General features: G+C 41.6%; 1 protein-coding gene across 1 annotated transcript in view; it reads left to right on the top strand.

Moving 5' to 3' along the window:
* NUP107 (nucleoporin 107) overlaps positions 1-17,051 on the top strand; it is a 48,768-nt gene that overhangs the window by 12,679 nt on the left and 19,038 nt on the right. Inside the window, exons 7-13 of the mRNA XM_084642648.1 lie at positions 1,171-1,298; positions 1,613-1,661; positions 3,922-3,993; positions 4,544-4,632; positions 5,822-5,900; positions 9,260-9,373; positions 13,047-13,137. Of these exons, the coding sequence (XP_084498774.1) occupies positions 1,171-1,298; positions 1,613-1,661; positions 3,922-3,993; positions 4,544-4,632; positions 5,822-5,900; positions 9,260-9,373; positions 13,047-13,137 (622 nt within the window). The remainder of the gene's footprint in view (positions 1-1,170; positions 1,299-1,612; positions 1,662-3,921; positions 3,994-4,543; positions 4,633-5,821; positions 5,901-9,259; positions 9,374-13,046; positions 13,138-17,051) is intronic.

Below are 17,051 nucleotides of genomic sequence, written 5' to 3'. Positions count from 1 at the left end.
GCAGTGGCCAGCGTCTCCTGTCCGGGGGCGTATTAGCTGCTCTTACACACTAGCATGACCAGGGACAGCTGCTAATGGGCAGAGCTGAGTGGTACAGCCGTGCCAGAGTTGCTACCAGCATGGGGCACTAGCTCCTGGGAGCAGCGGCCTGACATGCTGCTGCTTTCACTGTTGCATTCCCAGTAGAGCCCTGAAGCTTTGAGGATACTGATTTTTATATCCTCATCCACGGATATAAATTTTGTATCCATGCAGGGCTTTAGAAACTGGATCCTGCTTTTGACACCAGTATTGCCCCTTTTCTACCCAAATGTGTAGTCAAATGTCAGGGCCCAGTGGTGGTCCAGGTGGAGGTAAAAATTGATGGAATCTGATATTCTCCATGATGCAGTTTTGTTTATTTACAAGGAGTATACAAAGTCTTGCTCCTATAAATACAGGATGAACCAAAAGCAAAAGAAGCAGTTTTTTAGCTTACAGCCCCAAACCTCTTTCTAGCGACCATGAGACCCAAAAATGCTCTTTAGCTTTTCCCGCAGTCACACTGTGCTCACAGGTTAGCACTTGGCTTCCTTGCTTTTTTTTGCCTCTGTTCTTGTCTACACGCACACGTTTCTAGGCAGATTCTATTAGGTCTTATTTTACGTGTGTCCCCATAAGTGTTTTACGCAGCTCATAAGAGGGACTTAATACGTTTCCCTTCAGTTAATGAGTTCTGATGCTTAGAACTGACAATTTTCAATTGTTCAGGCAGTTGGGGGTAGGCTTAGGCCATGTACACCCTACATCTTATCCCGACCCAAGATATGTTGCTCAGGGGTGTGACTAAGCCGCCCCCGAGTGATGTAAATTACACCGACCTTATCTCCAGTGTGGACAGTGCTATGTTGGTGGGAGAGCTTCTCCTGCCGATTATAACTGCTGCTGCTCACGGCGGGAGAGCTCTCTGCTGTCGGCCTAGAGCGTCTGCCCTACTAGTGCTACAGCAGCAAGCTCTACAGTGTAGCCGTAGCCTTAGTGTTTCTGCTCCCAACTAAAGAACTGAAAAGATCCTAGAACAAGCACCTGTCTTAGGTAACAGAGAGTACTCAGGGTAATGCAAACATTACCTTAATGGCTTGAAACGCAATAGAAAATGGATAATGTATTGTATATAATTACTTACTTCAGGTGAATATACTGGGAAAAATAGTTTACCGAGCTACTCCTGGACAGCAGAAGTTTTCAAAGACTGCCAGTGTTCTGTGGCTTCTCAAGCAAGAGATGGTAACCTGGAGGCTACTGTCCTCACTTTACAGGTAATTTTTTTGAAAAGTATGTCGGGTTTTTTTTGCAGTGAGTTAGTAACTTGGATGTATAGACTACCGGATTTATATTCTGCATGGAAAAATAGTTAAGCAGCTTTGTTTAGTGTAAACATGCTGCATAAATGTTCTTAAGAGTCAAAATTGACTTGTCATTGCATAGGTATTAGACATGAATGCTAGACAGATCAGTGAGTGGCTTCTTCATTTCATTTGTATTTGTAGGGAAGACTTACAGTGGGAGACGCATAAAATTTCAATATTTTTTCATATTAACTATTAATAAAACTTTGTACTTTTGTCTCTAGAGATAGAATACAGTCTGCTCTAGAAGATGAAACAATGTTTGAAATTGCGGTAAGCTTCATGCTATAATGAGCCCTTTTATTTTGTTTAAGGGACAACTTTTAAATCTAAATACACTTGTCTTCATTGTTTGCAACCCAAATATTGTACCACTCAGAACTTGAAAGTAAAAATGAATGTAAACAAAAATTAAACTGATTCGATTTTCATTGTCTAAGATGAGATGAATAAGACCGAACTGCATAAATTATTAAAAGTTAATCAGATTAAATGTTCATTTCTGAATATTAGTAACACAGGAATTGGTTTAAAATATGATTAAATTGCATTTCTATAACCACTCCATATAAAGATGGGAAGTTTGTTCTAAGTGGTTATCTGTCCACTTCTCTTAAGCTCCAGGGTGTTTGCAGATAATGGTGTTTCTATTGGATAGTCAAGAGTTGAGAATTTTGTTCCATCTTCAAATAATTGAATGATATAGGAGGCCTTGGGATGTTTAGCATCTTGTCATCTTGATTTCTCTTATGAAGGCAGACTGAAGAGTTTTGAAAAGCTTTCTTGGTCTATGTCTCTCTTCGCTCTTTTTATTACAAAACAATGTTTGCAGCCTGTGCTGGTAAATACTAAGGGGAGTAACTTTTCTTTTGTAAAATTCAAACTACATAGTCTTTGACATAAAATATCTTCAACTGATACTGCTTTAGTTAAGGAGGAGAGGCCTATCAATATTTCTAAATTTAACTCTACCAAAAATCAATCCCCTTCACCCTGCTCCACCCTCCCCCTTAAAAGTCCTCCAGCTTTTAGCAAGAGCCTCTTCTCCTGCTTTTGGTGAGGGTTTAATGGAAATTAGATCTGTCTGGGAAAGGGGAAATGTTGAGTTGTGCTGACCATTTTTTCATTTTGTAACTTATGGCAAGGGCACTTAAAACCTTGAGTTAGCACCCATTTTTATTTTTGTATAAATCTAAAATAAATACTCGAATAACCTGACTGGGATCCAAAGTATACCAGTATCTTCTACTGTTATCTAATTTGTAACATGTCACCTATGGACTGATTCTGCTATCTCATGTTTAGATGCAGTGGTGAGCTGGAGCCGGTTGGCACCAGTTCTCGTGAATGGGTGGTTAAATTTTGAAGCCGTTTTAGAACTGGTTGTTAGCCCGCTTCCCTGCAGGCGGCGCTGAGGATTTGATGGGCTCTGGCCGGGAAGTGATGTAACTCCTCCTCTGGCCACTGGGGGCGCTGTGCTGCGGGAGCCACGTGTGCTGCTGCCTGGCCCTGGGCACAAGCCCTGGTGCTGCTGCTGCTCCCCCGACCCCTGCCCCTGGGGCTCCCGCTGCTCCCTGGTGGGTCCCTGGCTGCTCTGCTGGGCCTGGGCTGCCTTCTGCTGCTCGGACTGCTCCAAGCCGCTCTCCCCATGAGCACCCACCCCCCTGCCCGCAGCCAGCCCCTGCCCGCAGCCAGCCCCTGCCTCCAGCCACCCCCGCACCTTCTGCCCGCACCAGCCCCTGCCGCACCCCCTGCCCTGCCCGCAGCCAGCCCCACGCCCCTGTCTGCAGCTGGCCCCATGTCCACTGGTGCCCTGCAGTTCTCAGGGCAGTAACCCTGCATGCCTGCTTCAATGAGGGGGGCATGGAGCAGCTGGGACTCACACATGTGCACACCCTAGGGTGACCAGACAGCAAGTGTGAAAAATCAGGACAGGGGGTGGGGGGTAATAGGAGCCTATATAAGAAAAAGACCCCAAAATTGGGACTGTCCCTATAAAATCGGAACATCTGGTCACCCTAGCACACCCCCAGGGAGTGGCGGGGACCCACACATGTGAAACGGAGCTCATTTCTAGTTCAGGCCCATCTTTTTAAAAAAGAACTTTAGGAAGAGTTAACACACACCTGTATTTTCCCGGACAGGTCAGGCTTTTTGGTTCTTAAATCGCCGTCCAGGAGGAATTTTTAAATTTTAAAAATTTGTCCCGGGAAAATATGGATGTATGGTAACCCTGTTGGTACAAAAAATACATACTGGGGCACATCCCTTAAATCAGAACTTTTTTATAGGGAACCGGTTGTTAAGATTTTGGCAGCTCATCACTGGTTTAGATGTAATTTTATTTTACAGCATATGAAAATATATCTTGATATAATGCATTATTTTTTTCTAAGCTACCAGTATAAAACTTGTAGAAGGTCAGTGGATATGATATTAATTTGTCTTCCCTGAATTCTCTTGTTTTTGCCATTTACATTCTGACACCTAAGTTTATTTTTTAATAAAAAAATAAAAGCTCTTTCTTAAATAGGTTCTAAATGCTAGCGAAAAGACGGCTGTAGGCATCTTGTTTCAGAAAGACTCATTGGTTCGACAAAGCCAGGTATGATTTAAAGATGGAGAAAGATTTGGGAGTAGATAAGCTAACAAGCTTTAAATATTTGTTTATACTCCATTATAAACTATAACAAATGCTATGTAGAGTATTAAACTGCTTCTAGCACTATATATTTCTCTAAAATGGGTTTCCTTGGTTATATAACCTCATTAGGGATTGTATGTATGGGTCTTTTTGTGACGGCAAAAGTTGCTTAGTTTCTGCACTGATGGAGGCCAGATACTTGAAGTTAATATGAAAAGGGCAGAGGATTAGGAATCTTGAGAGCTATCCTCATCTGGCATATCCTTTACTAGCCAATATATGGAGCAGAATAAGCCGCTAATCAGTATTGTAACAGGAATGGCTAACAAAAGCTGGGATTGAACATGCAGTCAGTCATGCTTGGTTACTTAGGAAATGAGGGTGCAGTGATCTGGACATATATGTACATCTTAGGATACACAGATAATGAATAGGCCAGGATTGGGCTGGGAGGCTGGTATTATATTTGTAACAGGCGTGTTTTAAAAAACAGCTTAATTTTATATTCCAGCTGGTGGTAGATTGGTTAGAGAGCATTGCCAAGGATGAAATTGGAGATTTCTCTGACAACATTGAGTTCTATGCAAAATCTGTATATTGGTGAGTAATTGAATCATCATTAAGGGTCATGCAGACGTTTTCTCTTGTATTATGTACACTGCATGCTTCCTACAAGTATTAAAGCAAACTGGTTGATAGAGCTGTTTTAAAAACTTAATGTTAGCTTTTAAAAAGCTGGCAACGCTTTTCATTCTTTTTTAATTCTTAGAGTTTTTTGGTCAACTGTTGACATGGTGACTTTCCAAAAGAAGAGAATTCAGTGCATTTCTTTAGGGAAAACAAAAGTGGTATAATGTGAGTGGTTTTAATTTAACCTAGAGGCAAATCATTAACTTCACTTTTACTTATTTTTGTGAGTAATATATGTAACGGACCAGAATTGATTTGTCTACAGTGGCTAGGTTACTGACACCACTGTGCTTGCTAATTTATGCAAACACACCTGCCTTTATTGCTGCCTTGTTCTACCCCTTTTGTCTATTTATTCAATTGCCAAAATCCTAGATTGTAATTTTTCTCTGCCAAGGGACTGTTTGTGTAGTTTATTCAATGCCTAGAGTAATAGTACTGTAATCACTGTTTGAGGTCATTAGGTACCACCACAATAGAAATAATTAATAGTTAGCCACCTGGTAGTCATTTTATTATTTAAGATGGATGAATTAGATCACATTTGTGTGTGTTAATACAATGATCTGTCCCTTCACTTGCACCTTATTATTTCTTTGCTCAAGTCCTTGTCGCTGTTACTGAGTCTGTAACACCTTGGCAACAATAGTTTTTGTCATATTCATTCTCAGCAATGGGTTCAGGTCAGAAAATACCAAATCCCACCATGGATTTTAAATCAGACTTGAAAGGCTAATGATAAGTTTGGGAATGCTGAAATGAACTGAGTGTGCAAGCCTGACTTTAGAATTTAGAATTTTAAAATACAATCTAGTTTACCACACTGAAACGATTCCCTTATTTGAATGAATGAAACAACTCTCGGTGAATTTGATCATATATCAGTTGGTGGTTTACTTTCATGTTTTTAGCTGAATTATATTTACACAACAGTATTACAGCTGGCAGGCCTCAGGGTAAACTGTAGAAATTGATACACTGAGAACCCATCTTGTGAAAATCAAAGTACCCATCAGTTTGTTTTGATGTGCCATTTTGGGAAAAAAACATTTGATATCTTAAATGTCTCTTTAAAAAGAACATTTCTCATTGCTTTTAGGGAGAACACTCTACATATTTTGAAGCAGCGACAGTTCAGCACATACATTGGAAGTACTCGTCCCCTGGTAACTGAACTAGTAAGTATAATTTAAAATGAGGTTTGGCTTCATAGTAGGTGTAAATTGGATTTTTGGGGTAATTAGTATTTTTTTCCTACCCAACACAACTTCCCCAAAAGTTCAGGAGTTTCTGTCTTAAAAATGGAAAAACTCCTGTAGCAGATTTTTTTCATTTTCATGATAGCAGCCCTGAACGTCTGGGGAAATTATGTACACTATCTTTATTGTTCTGGGCATCTGACTTTAGTCCATCATGGATATTGTTTTTCTTTCCACCTTCCCCTTTTTTCAGCAGAAATACTTCTTAGCTATTCATTGAGGTGAGTGTCTTTATTGGTACTTTTTTTTAAAGTGCCCAAAATGTTAGGTGCTTCAGAACAAACACTATCCCTACCCAGAAGAGCAAATAATCTTGATTTAACTTGACCCTACATGTGAAAATCATAAATCAATAGGGATAAAGGAGGATGGGGTGGATTAAGGACAAGTGGCAATAAAATAACATGGTTACTCAAACTATCGTGTTGTGCAAGTGCCTTTCTCGTTCACTTTTTAAAATTCATTTTTTTATTTTAGTTACCTTTGCCCCTTCGCTTAAAACCTCGTTTCCAAAAACCTTACAAGAATAATTTGTGTGACAAAGGTTAGCTTGATTAAACAGATTTGGGGAGGGCATGCCAAATGTAAGGGACAGATGCTCATGGAGCAAGGTAATAAACAGGGTACAGTAACTCCTCACTTAAAGTCGTCCTGGTTAACGTTGTTTCATTGCTGATCAATTAGAGAACATGCTCGTATAAAGTTGTGCAAAGCTCCTGCTTTGTCCACTGCTTGCAGGAAGAGCAGCCCGTTGGAGCTAGCTGGTGGGGGCTTGGAACCAGAGTGGACTGGCAGCCCCCCTATCAGCTCCCCGCTCCCAAAAGTTCCCTGTTCGGCAGCCGTCCAGTAGGCTGTCAAGTGCCAGCAGTTCAGCTCTCTCTCCCCCCACTGCCATGTGCTGCTCCCGCCCTCTGCCTTGGAGCTGCTCCCAGGAGCCTCCCGCTTGCTATGCGTGGGGGGGAGAGAGGGGGGGCCTAATGTCAGGGTGTCCCCCCTCCCCCCGCTCCTGCTCCCCACTTATCACTTCTCCATAGAGTGGGGGTGGGACACGACAGGGTTCAGGACGGAGGGAGCTTGCTGGCCGCAGCTGCTGTCTGAACTTCCTGATCTAAACATGCAGTGTACTTAAAGCTTCTCTCACCGCGTGTGTGTGTCTGTCTCTACCATTCCAGTCATGCTGCCTTGTAGAGTGTGAGGCTACATTAACAACAGTATGTTTTAACCCTTGAGGGCTCAGCCGAATGCTAGTTCATTTAGCAGTAGGATGTTCCCTGGGAAATATCCTACTCTCTTCCACCCTCTAACTTCACCACCTCAGCCAAGCTTCACAATCATCATTGCTGTGTACAGTATTAAATTTTGTTTAAAACTTATACTTTGTGTGTGTGTATATATATAAATAAATATATATAATAGTTTTTTGTCTGGTGAAAATTTTTTTCCTGGAACCTAACCCCCCCTATTTACATTAATTCTTATGGGGAAATTGGATTCGCTTAACATCATTTCGCTTAAAGTCGCATTTTTCAGGAACATAACTACAATGTTAAGGGAGGAGTTACTGTATCAAGGATGATGTGATTGGAAGTGTCATAAATATAAAGGGAAGGGTAAACACCTTAAAAATCCCTCCTGGCCAGAGGAAAAATCCTTTCACCTGTAAAGGGTTAAGAAGCTAGGATAACCTCGCTGGCACCTGACCAAAATGACCAATGAGGAGACAAGATACTTTCAAAAGCTGGGGGGAGGTAGAAAACAAATCTCTCTCTGTCTCTCTGTGTGATGCTTTTGCCGGGGACAGAAGAGGAATGGAGTCTTAGAACTTAGTAAGTAAGCTAGCTAGATATGCGTTAGATTATGATTTCTTTAAATGGCTGAGAAAATAAGCTGTGCTGAATAGACTGGATATTCCTGTCTGTGTGTCTTTTTGTAACTTAAGGTTTTGCCTAGAGGGAGTCTCTCTGTTTTGAATCTAATTACCCTGTAAAGTATTTACCATCCTGATTTTACAGAGGTGATTCTTCTTATTGTTACTTCTATTAAAATTCTTCTTTTCAAGAACTGAATGTTTTTTTTCATTGTTCTTAAGATCCAAGAGTTTGGGTCTGTGGTCACGTATGCAAATTGGTGAGGATTTTTATCAAACCTTCCCCAGGAAGTGGGATGCAAGGGTTGGGAGGCTTTTCGGGGGGAAAGATGTTTCCAAACGGGCTCTTTCCTCATAAAATAAGCCCGGTCAGATGTTTGGTGGTGGCAGTGGAAGTCCAAGGGCAAAGGGTAAATAGTTTGTACCTTGGGGAAGTTTTCACCTAAGCTGGTAAAAGTAAGCTTAGGAGGTATTCATGCAGGTCCCCACATCTGTACCCTAGAGTTCAGAGTGGGGAAGGAATCTTGACAGGAAGAGTGGAGAAAAACAGTGGGGAATATGAAAGAAGGCCATGTCAAATTTAGATTTGGGCTGTGTGATGTAGAGACCTAAAAGTAAGGACAAAATGTTTGTTTGAATTGGATGTGCAGCACTATTTGTAAGCTCTGTAGGCCAGGGCACACTTTCACAAAAGCTTATGCTCAAATAAATTTGTTAGTTTCTCTAAGGTGCCACAAGTACTCCTTCACTTAGCACAATGAAACCCCAATTCTGTTTGGAGCTCTGGGTTCTACCATCCTCGTCTGGTTTCCTCCTATTATTATTTCTTGTATATTGAAAACCAAGGGAGGACTGTCCAGGAAGGAGGAGTAATCAGCTGTATCAAATGCAGAGGAAATCTCAAGAAAGATGAGCATAGGCTTTGAGAATTGGTCAGGAGGAGGTGGTTAGTGGCATTAAGAGCAGTTTAAATGTTTTGAAGAAAGCCGAAAATAGGCTGGAGTGGATCCACAAGAAAGTGAGAAGAGAGGAAGTCAATGTAACAGTTGTAAACGGCTTTCTCAAAGAACTCGCAGGTAAAGGAAGGAAAGGAAAAAGTCTGCTATCCGGAGAGGTAGATTACAAGGGGGAAATGTTTGTGGGGAAAGGAGCGAGAAGACAGGGCTTTTGGGAAGGCGAAAGGATTGAAATTGATGAACAGTAATCTCTCGGGCTCAGTGACTGGGGAGGTGAAGAGGAATGTAATGCCAGTTTTTAGGCAGACTAGTCAGACTGTTGTCAACATGAGAAAGTGAGTACAGATGGATTTACTATCATTGAGAACCTTTGAGACATGCATACAGAGGGAAATGTCTGCAGTGTAGGGGATGGAGGATTCATTGTCCCTTTTTTCTTTCTTTTTTTCTTGTAGGACCCAGATGCCCCCGTAAGACAGAAAATGCCACTCGATGATTTGGATCGAGAAGATGATGCCAGGTTACTCAAATACCTTTTCACTCTTATCAGAGCTGGGATGACGGATGAGGTAAGCCACAGAAACCTGTAGTGTCCTTCCCTTTCCTTCAGACTTGTTCAAACGTTTTAAAAACTGATTTAGTTCAACCAGTACAAACTTCTGTATGGACACGCTTATATCAGTTTAGTTTTCATCCGATTACAAGTGCTGATGTCACATGTTAGCTAAACTGCTATAAAGCAGGTTTTAACTGATATGAGTGTCCACACACTGAATTTAAAATCATGCCTTTAGTTAAACTAGTGCAACTTTGAGTTGAGAGCAGGCATTCTGGTAGATAAATTGGACTTAGGGTTGTCAGGCCAGCACATTAGTAGCACTGCTTGGTGCTAAAATGACTTAGTACTGACTGCTCAGTGCTGTATGATACAGTTAGAACATCTGAAAGAGTTTGTAAACTGGGCCTTTCAAAACCATTAAATTATCACGTGTACCTCCTTTTTCACGTATTAGTGCTGTACAAATTTGAAAAATAGCACAATTGATTCTTTCAGGTTTCTGTCTAGTAGTGAATTGCAAGGGTGCTTTTTCTCTTTGCTGATATAATCCTTTAAGAAAGGAAGCCATTCTTAATGTCTACCACAACCAAAACCATCATTAATGATGACTCTGATTTGAAGCTATGAAAATAGCACCTGGATTTCAGGTTTACTAGGAAAAAGATGACTCTACTTCATTTCCTTTTTTCTTCTTCTTCTGTTGTCCCTGGCAAGCCATAAATGCTTCAATAGTCGAATCTCTCTGAAGAACTCATGGATGGGCATGAATAGGATATTAGGAGTTTGTGCTTTTGAACAGCACAAAAGAGGTTACTCTTCTCTTCCATTAATCCTTTGGCTGAATGTAGCTCTGCCTTTTTTTTTTTTTTTTTTTTTTTTTTAAATAATACCTTACGTAATTTGTGGTGTAAATTTACTATTGCCCACAAATTTGAGGGGAATTACAACACTGTCACTGTGAGGTCAGACTGCCATGGGTATGTGCTGTGCTCTCAATTCAACAGCACCCTTGCAGTTCCTATCCTGGGTCTCTCTTGGGGAGAGGCTCCCCATTGTGCCAGTGGTTTTCATGATCAATAATTAAATTAAATATTTGTATTAGGCAGCATATGAAGGCTTCCGTGGTGGCTAGGGGCTGCCAGGATGCTAGGCACTGTACCCATGCATAATGAGGGGGGAAGAAGTTGCTGCTCCAAAGATCTTACAATCTTAGGAACGTAGGAATATAGTCACTTGTTATAGATGAAAGTATTATCCCACTATCCCTAGCTATCAATTTTTTCAGTTTTCTTCCCTCTTCATCAACATTCCCAAAAGTGATCAGTTACTGCAGACTGCAGCTTGAAAACATGACCATTTAACACAGTCTGCCTCACTATTCTGACAATTCTGTCAGTCATGGAATTGATTCATCTGTTAGATAAGTAATTGGGTGTGAGATGAGTAACCTTCAACAGTGTGTGCTTGCTTACAGTCCACAGAAGCCTATTTTTTTTTCCTCCCTATTGCTTTTACTTCTGCTGTATATTCATATAGCTAGAGTAGGTCCCAAAATTGGCTTTGGGGGAAGCAGACTTCTGGAGTAAGACTATTCATGGCATTATGTAGCCTGATTTATGTTGTCAGCACAAAGGATTGAATTTTCCAAAGTACCTGAGAGTTGGGTACCCTCAATCACCTTGGAAAATTGCACCCAAAAAGATGGATTTTAGGCCTTTGCACCAAGGGGCATATTTTCATAAGCTATAAAAGACTTCATCTAAAGCAACTAGAGCTGTCAAGTGATTAAAAAGATAATAAAATACCATTTATTTAAATATTTTTGGATATTTTCTACATTTTCAAATATATTGATTTCAATTACAACACTGAATACAAAGTGTACAGTGCTCACTTTATATTTTTGATTACAAGTATTTGCACTGTAAAAAAACAAATAGTATTTTTCAATTCACCTAGTACAAGTACTGTAGTGAAATCTCTTTATCATGAAAGTTGAATTTACAAATGTAGAATTATGTACAAAAAACAGCATTAAAAATAAAAAATGTAAAATTTTAGCACCTTGAAGTCCACTCAGTCCTACTTCTTGTTCAATCAATCCCTCAGACAAACAAGTTTGTTTACATTTTCAGGAGATAATGCTGCCCGCTTCTTGTTCTCAATGTCACAAGAAAGTGAGAACAGGCATTCTCATGGCACTGTTGTAGCTGGCGTCGCAAGATATTTACATGCCAAATGCGCTAAAGATTCATATGTCCCTTCATGCTTCAACCACCATTCCAGGGGACATGCATCCATGCTGATGACTGGTTCTGCTCGATAACAGTCCAAAGCAATCCAGTCCAACGCATGTTCATTTTCATTATCTGAGTCAGATGCCGCCAGCAGATGGTTGGTTTTCTTTTTGACGTTCGGGTTCTGTAGTTTCCGTGTCGGAGTGTTGCTCTTCTAGGACTTTTCAAAGTATGCTCCACACCTCATCCCTCTCAGATTTTGGAAGGCACTTCAGATTCTTAAACCTTGGGTTGAATGCTGTAGCTCTCTTTAGAAATCTCACATTGGTACCTTCTTTGTGTTTTGTCAAATCTGCAGTGAAAGTGTTCTTAAAATGAACAACATATATGCTGGGTCATCATCCAAGACTGTTATAACATGAAATATATAGCAGAATGCAGGTAAAACAGAGCAGGGGACATACAGTTTTCCTGCAAGGAGCTCAGTCACAAATTTAATTAACATATTTTTTTAACAAGCGTCATCAGCATGGAAATATGTTCTCTGGAATGGTGGCCGAAGCATGATGGGGCATACGAATGTTTTGTATATCTGGCACATAACTACCTTGCAATGTCTGTGACTTTGTAAATAAGAAGCGGGCAGCATTATCTCCTGTAAATTAAACAAACTTGTTTATCTTGGCAATTGGCTGAACAGGAAGGAGGACTGAGTGGACTTGTAGGCTCTGAAATTTTACATTGTTTTGTTTTTGAGTGCAGTTATGTAGCAAAACAAATCTACGTTTGTAAGTTGCACTTTCACGACAGAGATTGCACTACGGTACTTCTATGAGGTGAATTGAAAAAATACTATGTTTTGTTTATCATTTTTAAGGTGCAAATATTTGTAATAAAAATATTATACACTTTGATTTCAGTTACAACACAGAATATAGTATATATGAAAATGTAGAAAAACATCCAAAATATTTAATAAATTTCAATTGGTATTTTATTGTTTAACGGTGCGATTAAAACTGAGATGAATCGCGATTAATTTTTTTGAGTTAATCGCATGAGTTAACTGCGATTAATCGACAGCCCTAAAAACAAGTAGTTAGAAGTGAAGAATATACGACAATGGGTTAAGCCAGCATAGCTCTTGATGGAAAAAAATAGGTGGTTGTACTATGGTACTTCTCTTGCGCTGTTGAAAATACCTACTGAAAAGTCCTATATACATTCCCTGGAAAATAAAACCAATGAAAAAAAATAACCTGGAATTTTTATTTTAAGATCCTTTTAGTTTGAGTTTAGACTTGCCAAAACATAAGCACATTAGTTTGTGCAAAGAAACACTTTTGTTGATTAACCATGTTCTAACATCTGTGCATCACTAGAGGAGAATATGTGCTTTTGCTGCCTTGAAAACTGTTGCTCAGAATGTCCTTTGTTGTTTTACAGGCACAACGCTTGTGCAAACGATGTGGTCAGGCCTGGAGAGCTGCAACTCTTGAAGGGTGGAAACTATATCATGATCCGAATGTAAATGGAGGTACCTAGATCAAAATTTATCTGAAGCAGACCCAGAAAGAAGGCATAGGATTTTCTTGTTGTCTGGATCTGTCTAAAGGAAGCACAGCTCTTTGCTCTCATTTTAAGGCCCTTTTGTGTTTTGAAAACACTTTCACAGGTGTATGGTGAGGAGGAACCTTTTTTGTCTTTATACCTGACACCTTATGAATACTTTAACATTATCTGATTGGATTTCTTGAGGCATTGGGACAATTGCTGTTAAGCAGTTTAGTCCCATAACTGTGGACAACCCTGTTGCCAATCGGGTTGGATATGCAAAACCAATCCCTGAAACAATTTCTACCCCAGTCAAGATGTATTTCCACCTCTGCCTTGTAGTGGGCAGTGGTCCAACATAGTCGACCTGCCAGGTTGCCCATAGTGTTTTTCCATCTCTTAGCCTGGCAAACCTTTGTCCTTCTGCTATATGTTTTCTAGTCTCAGCACAAATAGTGCAGGCTTGCACCAGGTCTCTAGCCTGTCTGTGGGTGATAGGCCACCCCCTGATATGTGCTTGCCGCACTAACTCATCACTTCCTGTGTGTCCTAGATTATCATGTAACCATGAATATAAGCGTTCCCATTCTACTTGTGTGGTAAAGAGCTGGGCAGCTGCATCGGCTAAATCGTTTAACTGTGCAGCTGGGGTATTATTCCTCTGATGAGCTGAGACATGTCCTATAGACAGGGGTTGTTGCAGGGCATGCTGATATAACCACTTCCAGTATTCCAGTCCCCAGACTGGTTTACCTCCTATTTCCCAGTGGTTATTTTTCCAGTTAGTGATCCACTGAGTGGCACCTGCCCATACTGCATAGGAGTCCGTATATACTGCGGTGGCTCCTGCTTCACAGGCCAGTTTAATTGCAGCTAATTCTGCAAGTTGTGCTGACCCATCAATTTCAGCAGTTAGGGGTGCTGCAGAGGTGTCTGCAGGCACTGCTGCAGCTTTTCCCTTCCATTTTCCTTTGACCAGCCTGGCACTGCCATCAGTGAACCATACTCCCTCAGGCTTAGAAGGATCAAATGGGGCAGCATCCTTAATGGGAGACTGCTGTGGAGGTAGGCGGTATTCATCAGGCATTCCTACTTTCCATAGGGATTCCTGAATCATAGTGGGGTTTTGTGCAGTGTCTGCACTCCCTACCCTGTGGTGTATGTAAAGTGCCCATCTTTGGATAGTCATCTTTTGTGCTACACCAGGTGGTAACTCTTTCCCTTCCAATATAGGTTTAATGATTGGAAGAGGAGTGTGAATTGTGATGTCCTTATCCTGAGTTAATGCCTCAGTTTCTCTCAAGGCTGTGTAAGCTGCCAGAAGCACCTTCTCATAAGGTGTGTAGTTAGCCTGTGACCCTTGCCATGACTTGGAACCAAACTGAATTGGTCATCTGGGAGCAGTGTCACTTTCTTGCCAGAGAGCATAAGACATTCCAGTGGCTCCCAGAGTTAGGTACAAATGGAATGGGGCTTCAGGATGTATGGGACCCAGAGCCTGATAGGTGTGTATCTCCCCTATCAGTTGCCTGAGGGCTTCCTCATGGGCAGGAGCCCATTCCCAGGCAGCACTTTTCTTTAACAAATTGTACAATGGTCTGGCTATAATGGCAAAGCCAGGTACATGTTTTCTCCAAAACCCCAGGGTTCCCAAAATCTGTCTCAATTGATCTTTACTTTCAGGGGAGGGTGCCTGATTTAGCTCTTGCACAGTGTCATTAGGCACAGACCTCCTACCTCCCATCCATACAGTACCTAAGAATTTTATCTCTTGGGAGGGACCTTGGCATTTCTCAGCTGGTAACTCTAAATTAAGGACTTCTAGTGCTCCTTTGATTTGATTCATAGCCTCCTGTACCTCTTCTGAGGTTTTCCCACCTATTAAGATGTCATCAATGTATTGCACAGTTTGTACATTGGGTGGCAGTATAAGGTCATCTAGGACCTTTGCCAGTGCCCCATGGCAAATAGTGGGTGAGTGTTTAAACCCTTGTGGCATTCGGGTAAAAGTGTATTGTACACCTCTCCAAGTAAAAGCAAATCTTTCCTGGTCAGCTGGTTGCAAAGGGACCATGAAGAACATGTCCTTTACATCTAATACTGCTAGCCAGGGTTTATCCCAGGTTTGTATGGTGTTTACAATATCTGTTATGCTAGGGACTGCTGCAGTTAATGGTCCAGTGTTACTGTTTAGCTTCCTATAGTCTATAGTGAGTCTCCATTTGCCATTTGGTTTCTTGATGGGCCACACAGGAGAATTAAAGCGAGAGTGGGTACGAATTAAAATTCCTCGCTGTTCCAAATCTTTGATCAGGTCAGTAACAGGGCTTATGGCCTCAGCTAGGACATTATACTGCTTTGTGTTTGTTACTGTTGAGGGCGGGAGAGCAGGCGCGCTGCTAAGTTTACAGAATAGTGGGGAGGGCTTTCCTCTTTCAGGTGGGTGGCATGAGGAACAGAACTGAATCCAAAAGCCCATCTTTCCCCATTAATCCTTCCCTTCTTTCCTCTTAAAACGTCCATGCCCAGTATGTTGGCATTGCCCAAAATCACCTCATATTTTCGGGGCTGATGGTGGGGTTGCAATGGGATATCCAGTTTTATCTTAACTAATGGGTAAGTTATGGTACTGCCATTTACTCCTGTAACAAGTACCTGCTTTCCGCCAGTAGGTGGCGAGCCCTGAAAACTTTCTCGCTTAATCATGGACATTTGAGCCCCTGTGTCCATTAAGAAAGGAATAATGTGTTTGTCATTTACAGTTACATTTATCCGGGGGTCTTTTGCTGTTGTTTTCTCCTCTTTGGATTTAAGCTGGTTTATTAGGAGAGGAGATTGACCCCCGCAAGCTAGTTTCCCTGCTCTGGTAACTCTTGCAGTTGCTGCAGCAATGGGGTATACCGGGTGTCTGCAGGTGGGGAAAGCGGAGAGAGCTGCAGAGGTGCACTGGGAGTAGCATTAGTTGTCTCCCAGTCAGCTCTTCTAAAGGTGATGAATAATTTTAGCCGCTCTGTGGGCAGTCCATTTATCACATCTCTGGGATAACCTAAAGCCAGACATTGTCTCCACAACTTGGCTCTAAGCTCCTTTTCCTCCTGGGTTGGCTCTCGCTTGTTTTTATGTCCTTTAGATGGTGCCCCCTTGTTTCCCTGAAGGGAACGCATCTTAGCTTTGCCTGTCAGTGCTCTGATGTCTCCGAATTCTCTAAAGTATGACACCAGAAGGTTTAGCAGTGCCCGAAAGGTACTGTTATGTGCTGCAGCTTCTGATCTAAGGGACAGTGCCATAGCCCTGTGGTTACTCGGAACTCCCTTAAGCAGGGGTCTGAGATCATCTACATCTACCTGACCCTCCCATGGGCTTTCATAGGCTAACTCTTGAGGGTTTTGGCCAAGCATGCTAATGACAGCCACAGTTAATAGAGCTGTTTTTACCTCATCTATGTTGGTCCAGTGCATTACTGTGGGTTCATCTCGGTCTGCTGGGTAAATTCCTCTTGCCCATCGACAAGCCGGAGACCAAAGTGTTTTAGGGGTGTTCCCCTCTGAGTGTTCCAGGAATATTCCTGCACCTAAGTTAAGGCGCTCAGTTTCTTGGGCTGTCAGGCATATATATCCACCCCCAGTGTCCCAGAGGCGGACCAGCCACTCTATTATACCTTCCTCAGGCTTTTTAGCAAAATCTCCCTGGATTGTTTTTAACTCCATGGGAGTATATTGGCGGGTGGTAATTTTGGTAAAGTGTGTTGGAGCTTTACTCCCTTTTCCCTTTTTACCTCCCTTCTTTGTTTTTGAAGAGGTGGATGGATAATTGTCATCCCCTTCTTCATCCAGCTCTGCCCCACTCAAATTTTCCTCATGTTCTTCTGATTTGTGATGTGTGATAGCTGGTCTTAAT

This window comes from Lepidochelys olivacea, assembly GCF_965140295.1.
Source record: "Lepidochelys olivacea isolate rLepOli2 genome assembly, chromosome: 1".
Lineage (NCBI taxonomy): Eukaryota > Metazoa > Chordata > Testudines > Cheloniidae > Lepidochelys > Lepidochelys olivacea.
The sequence above is the reverse complement of the archived record's forward strand: the minus strand, read 5'-3'. Positions and strand labels throughout refer to the sequence as shown.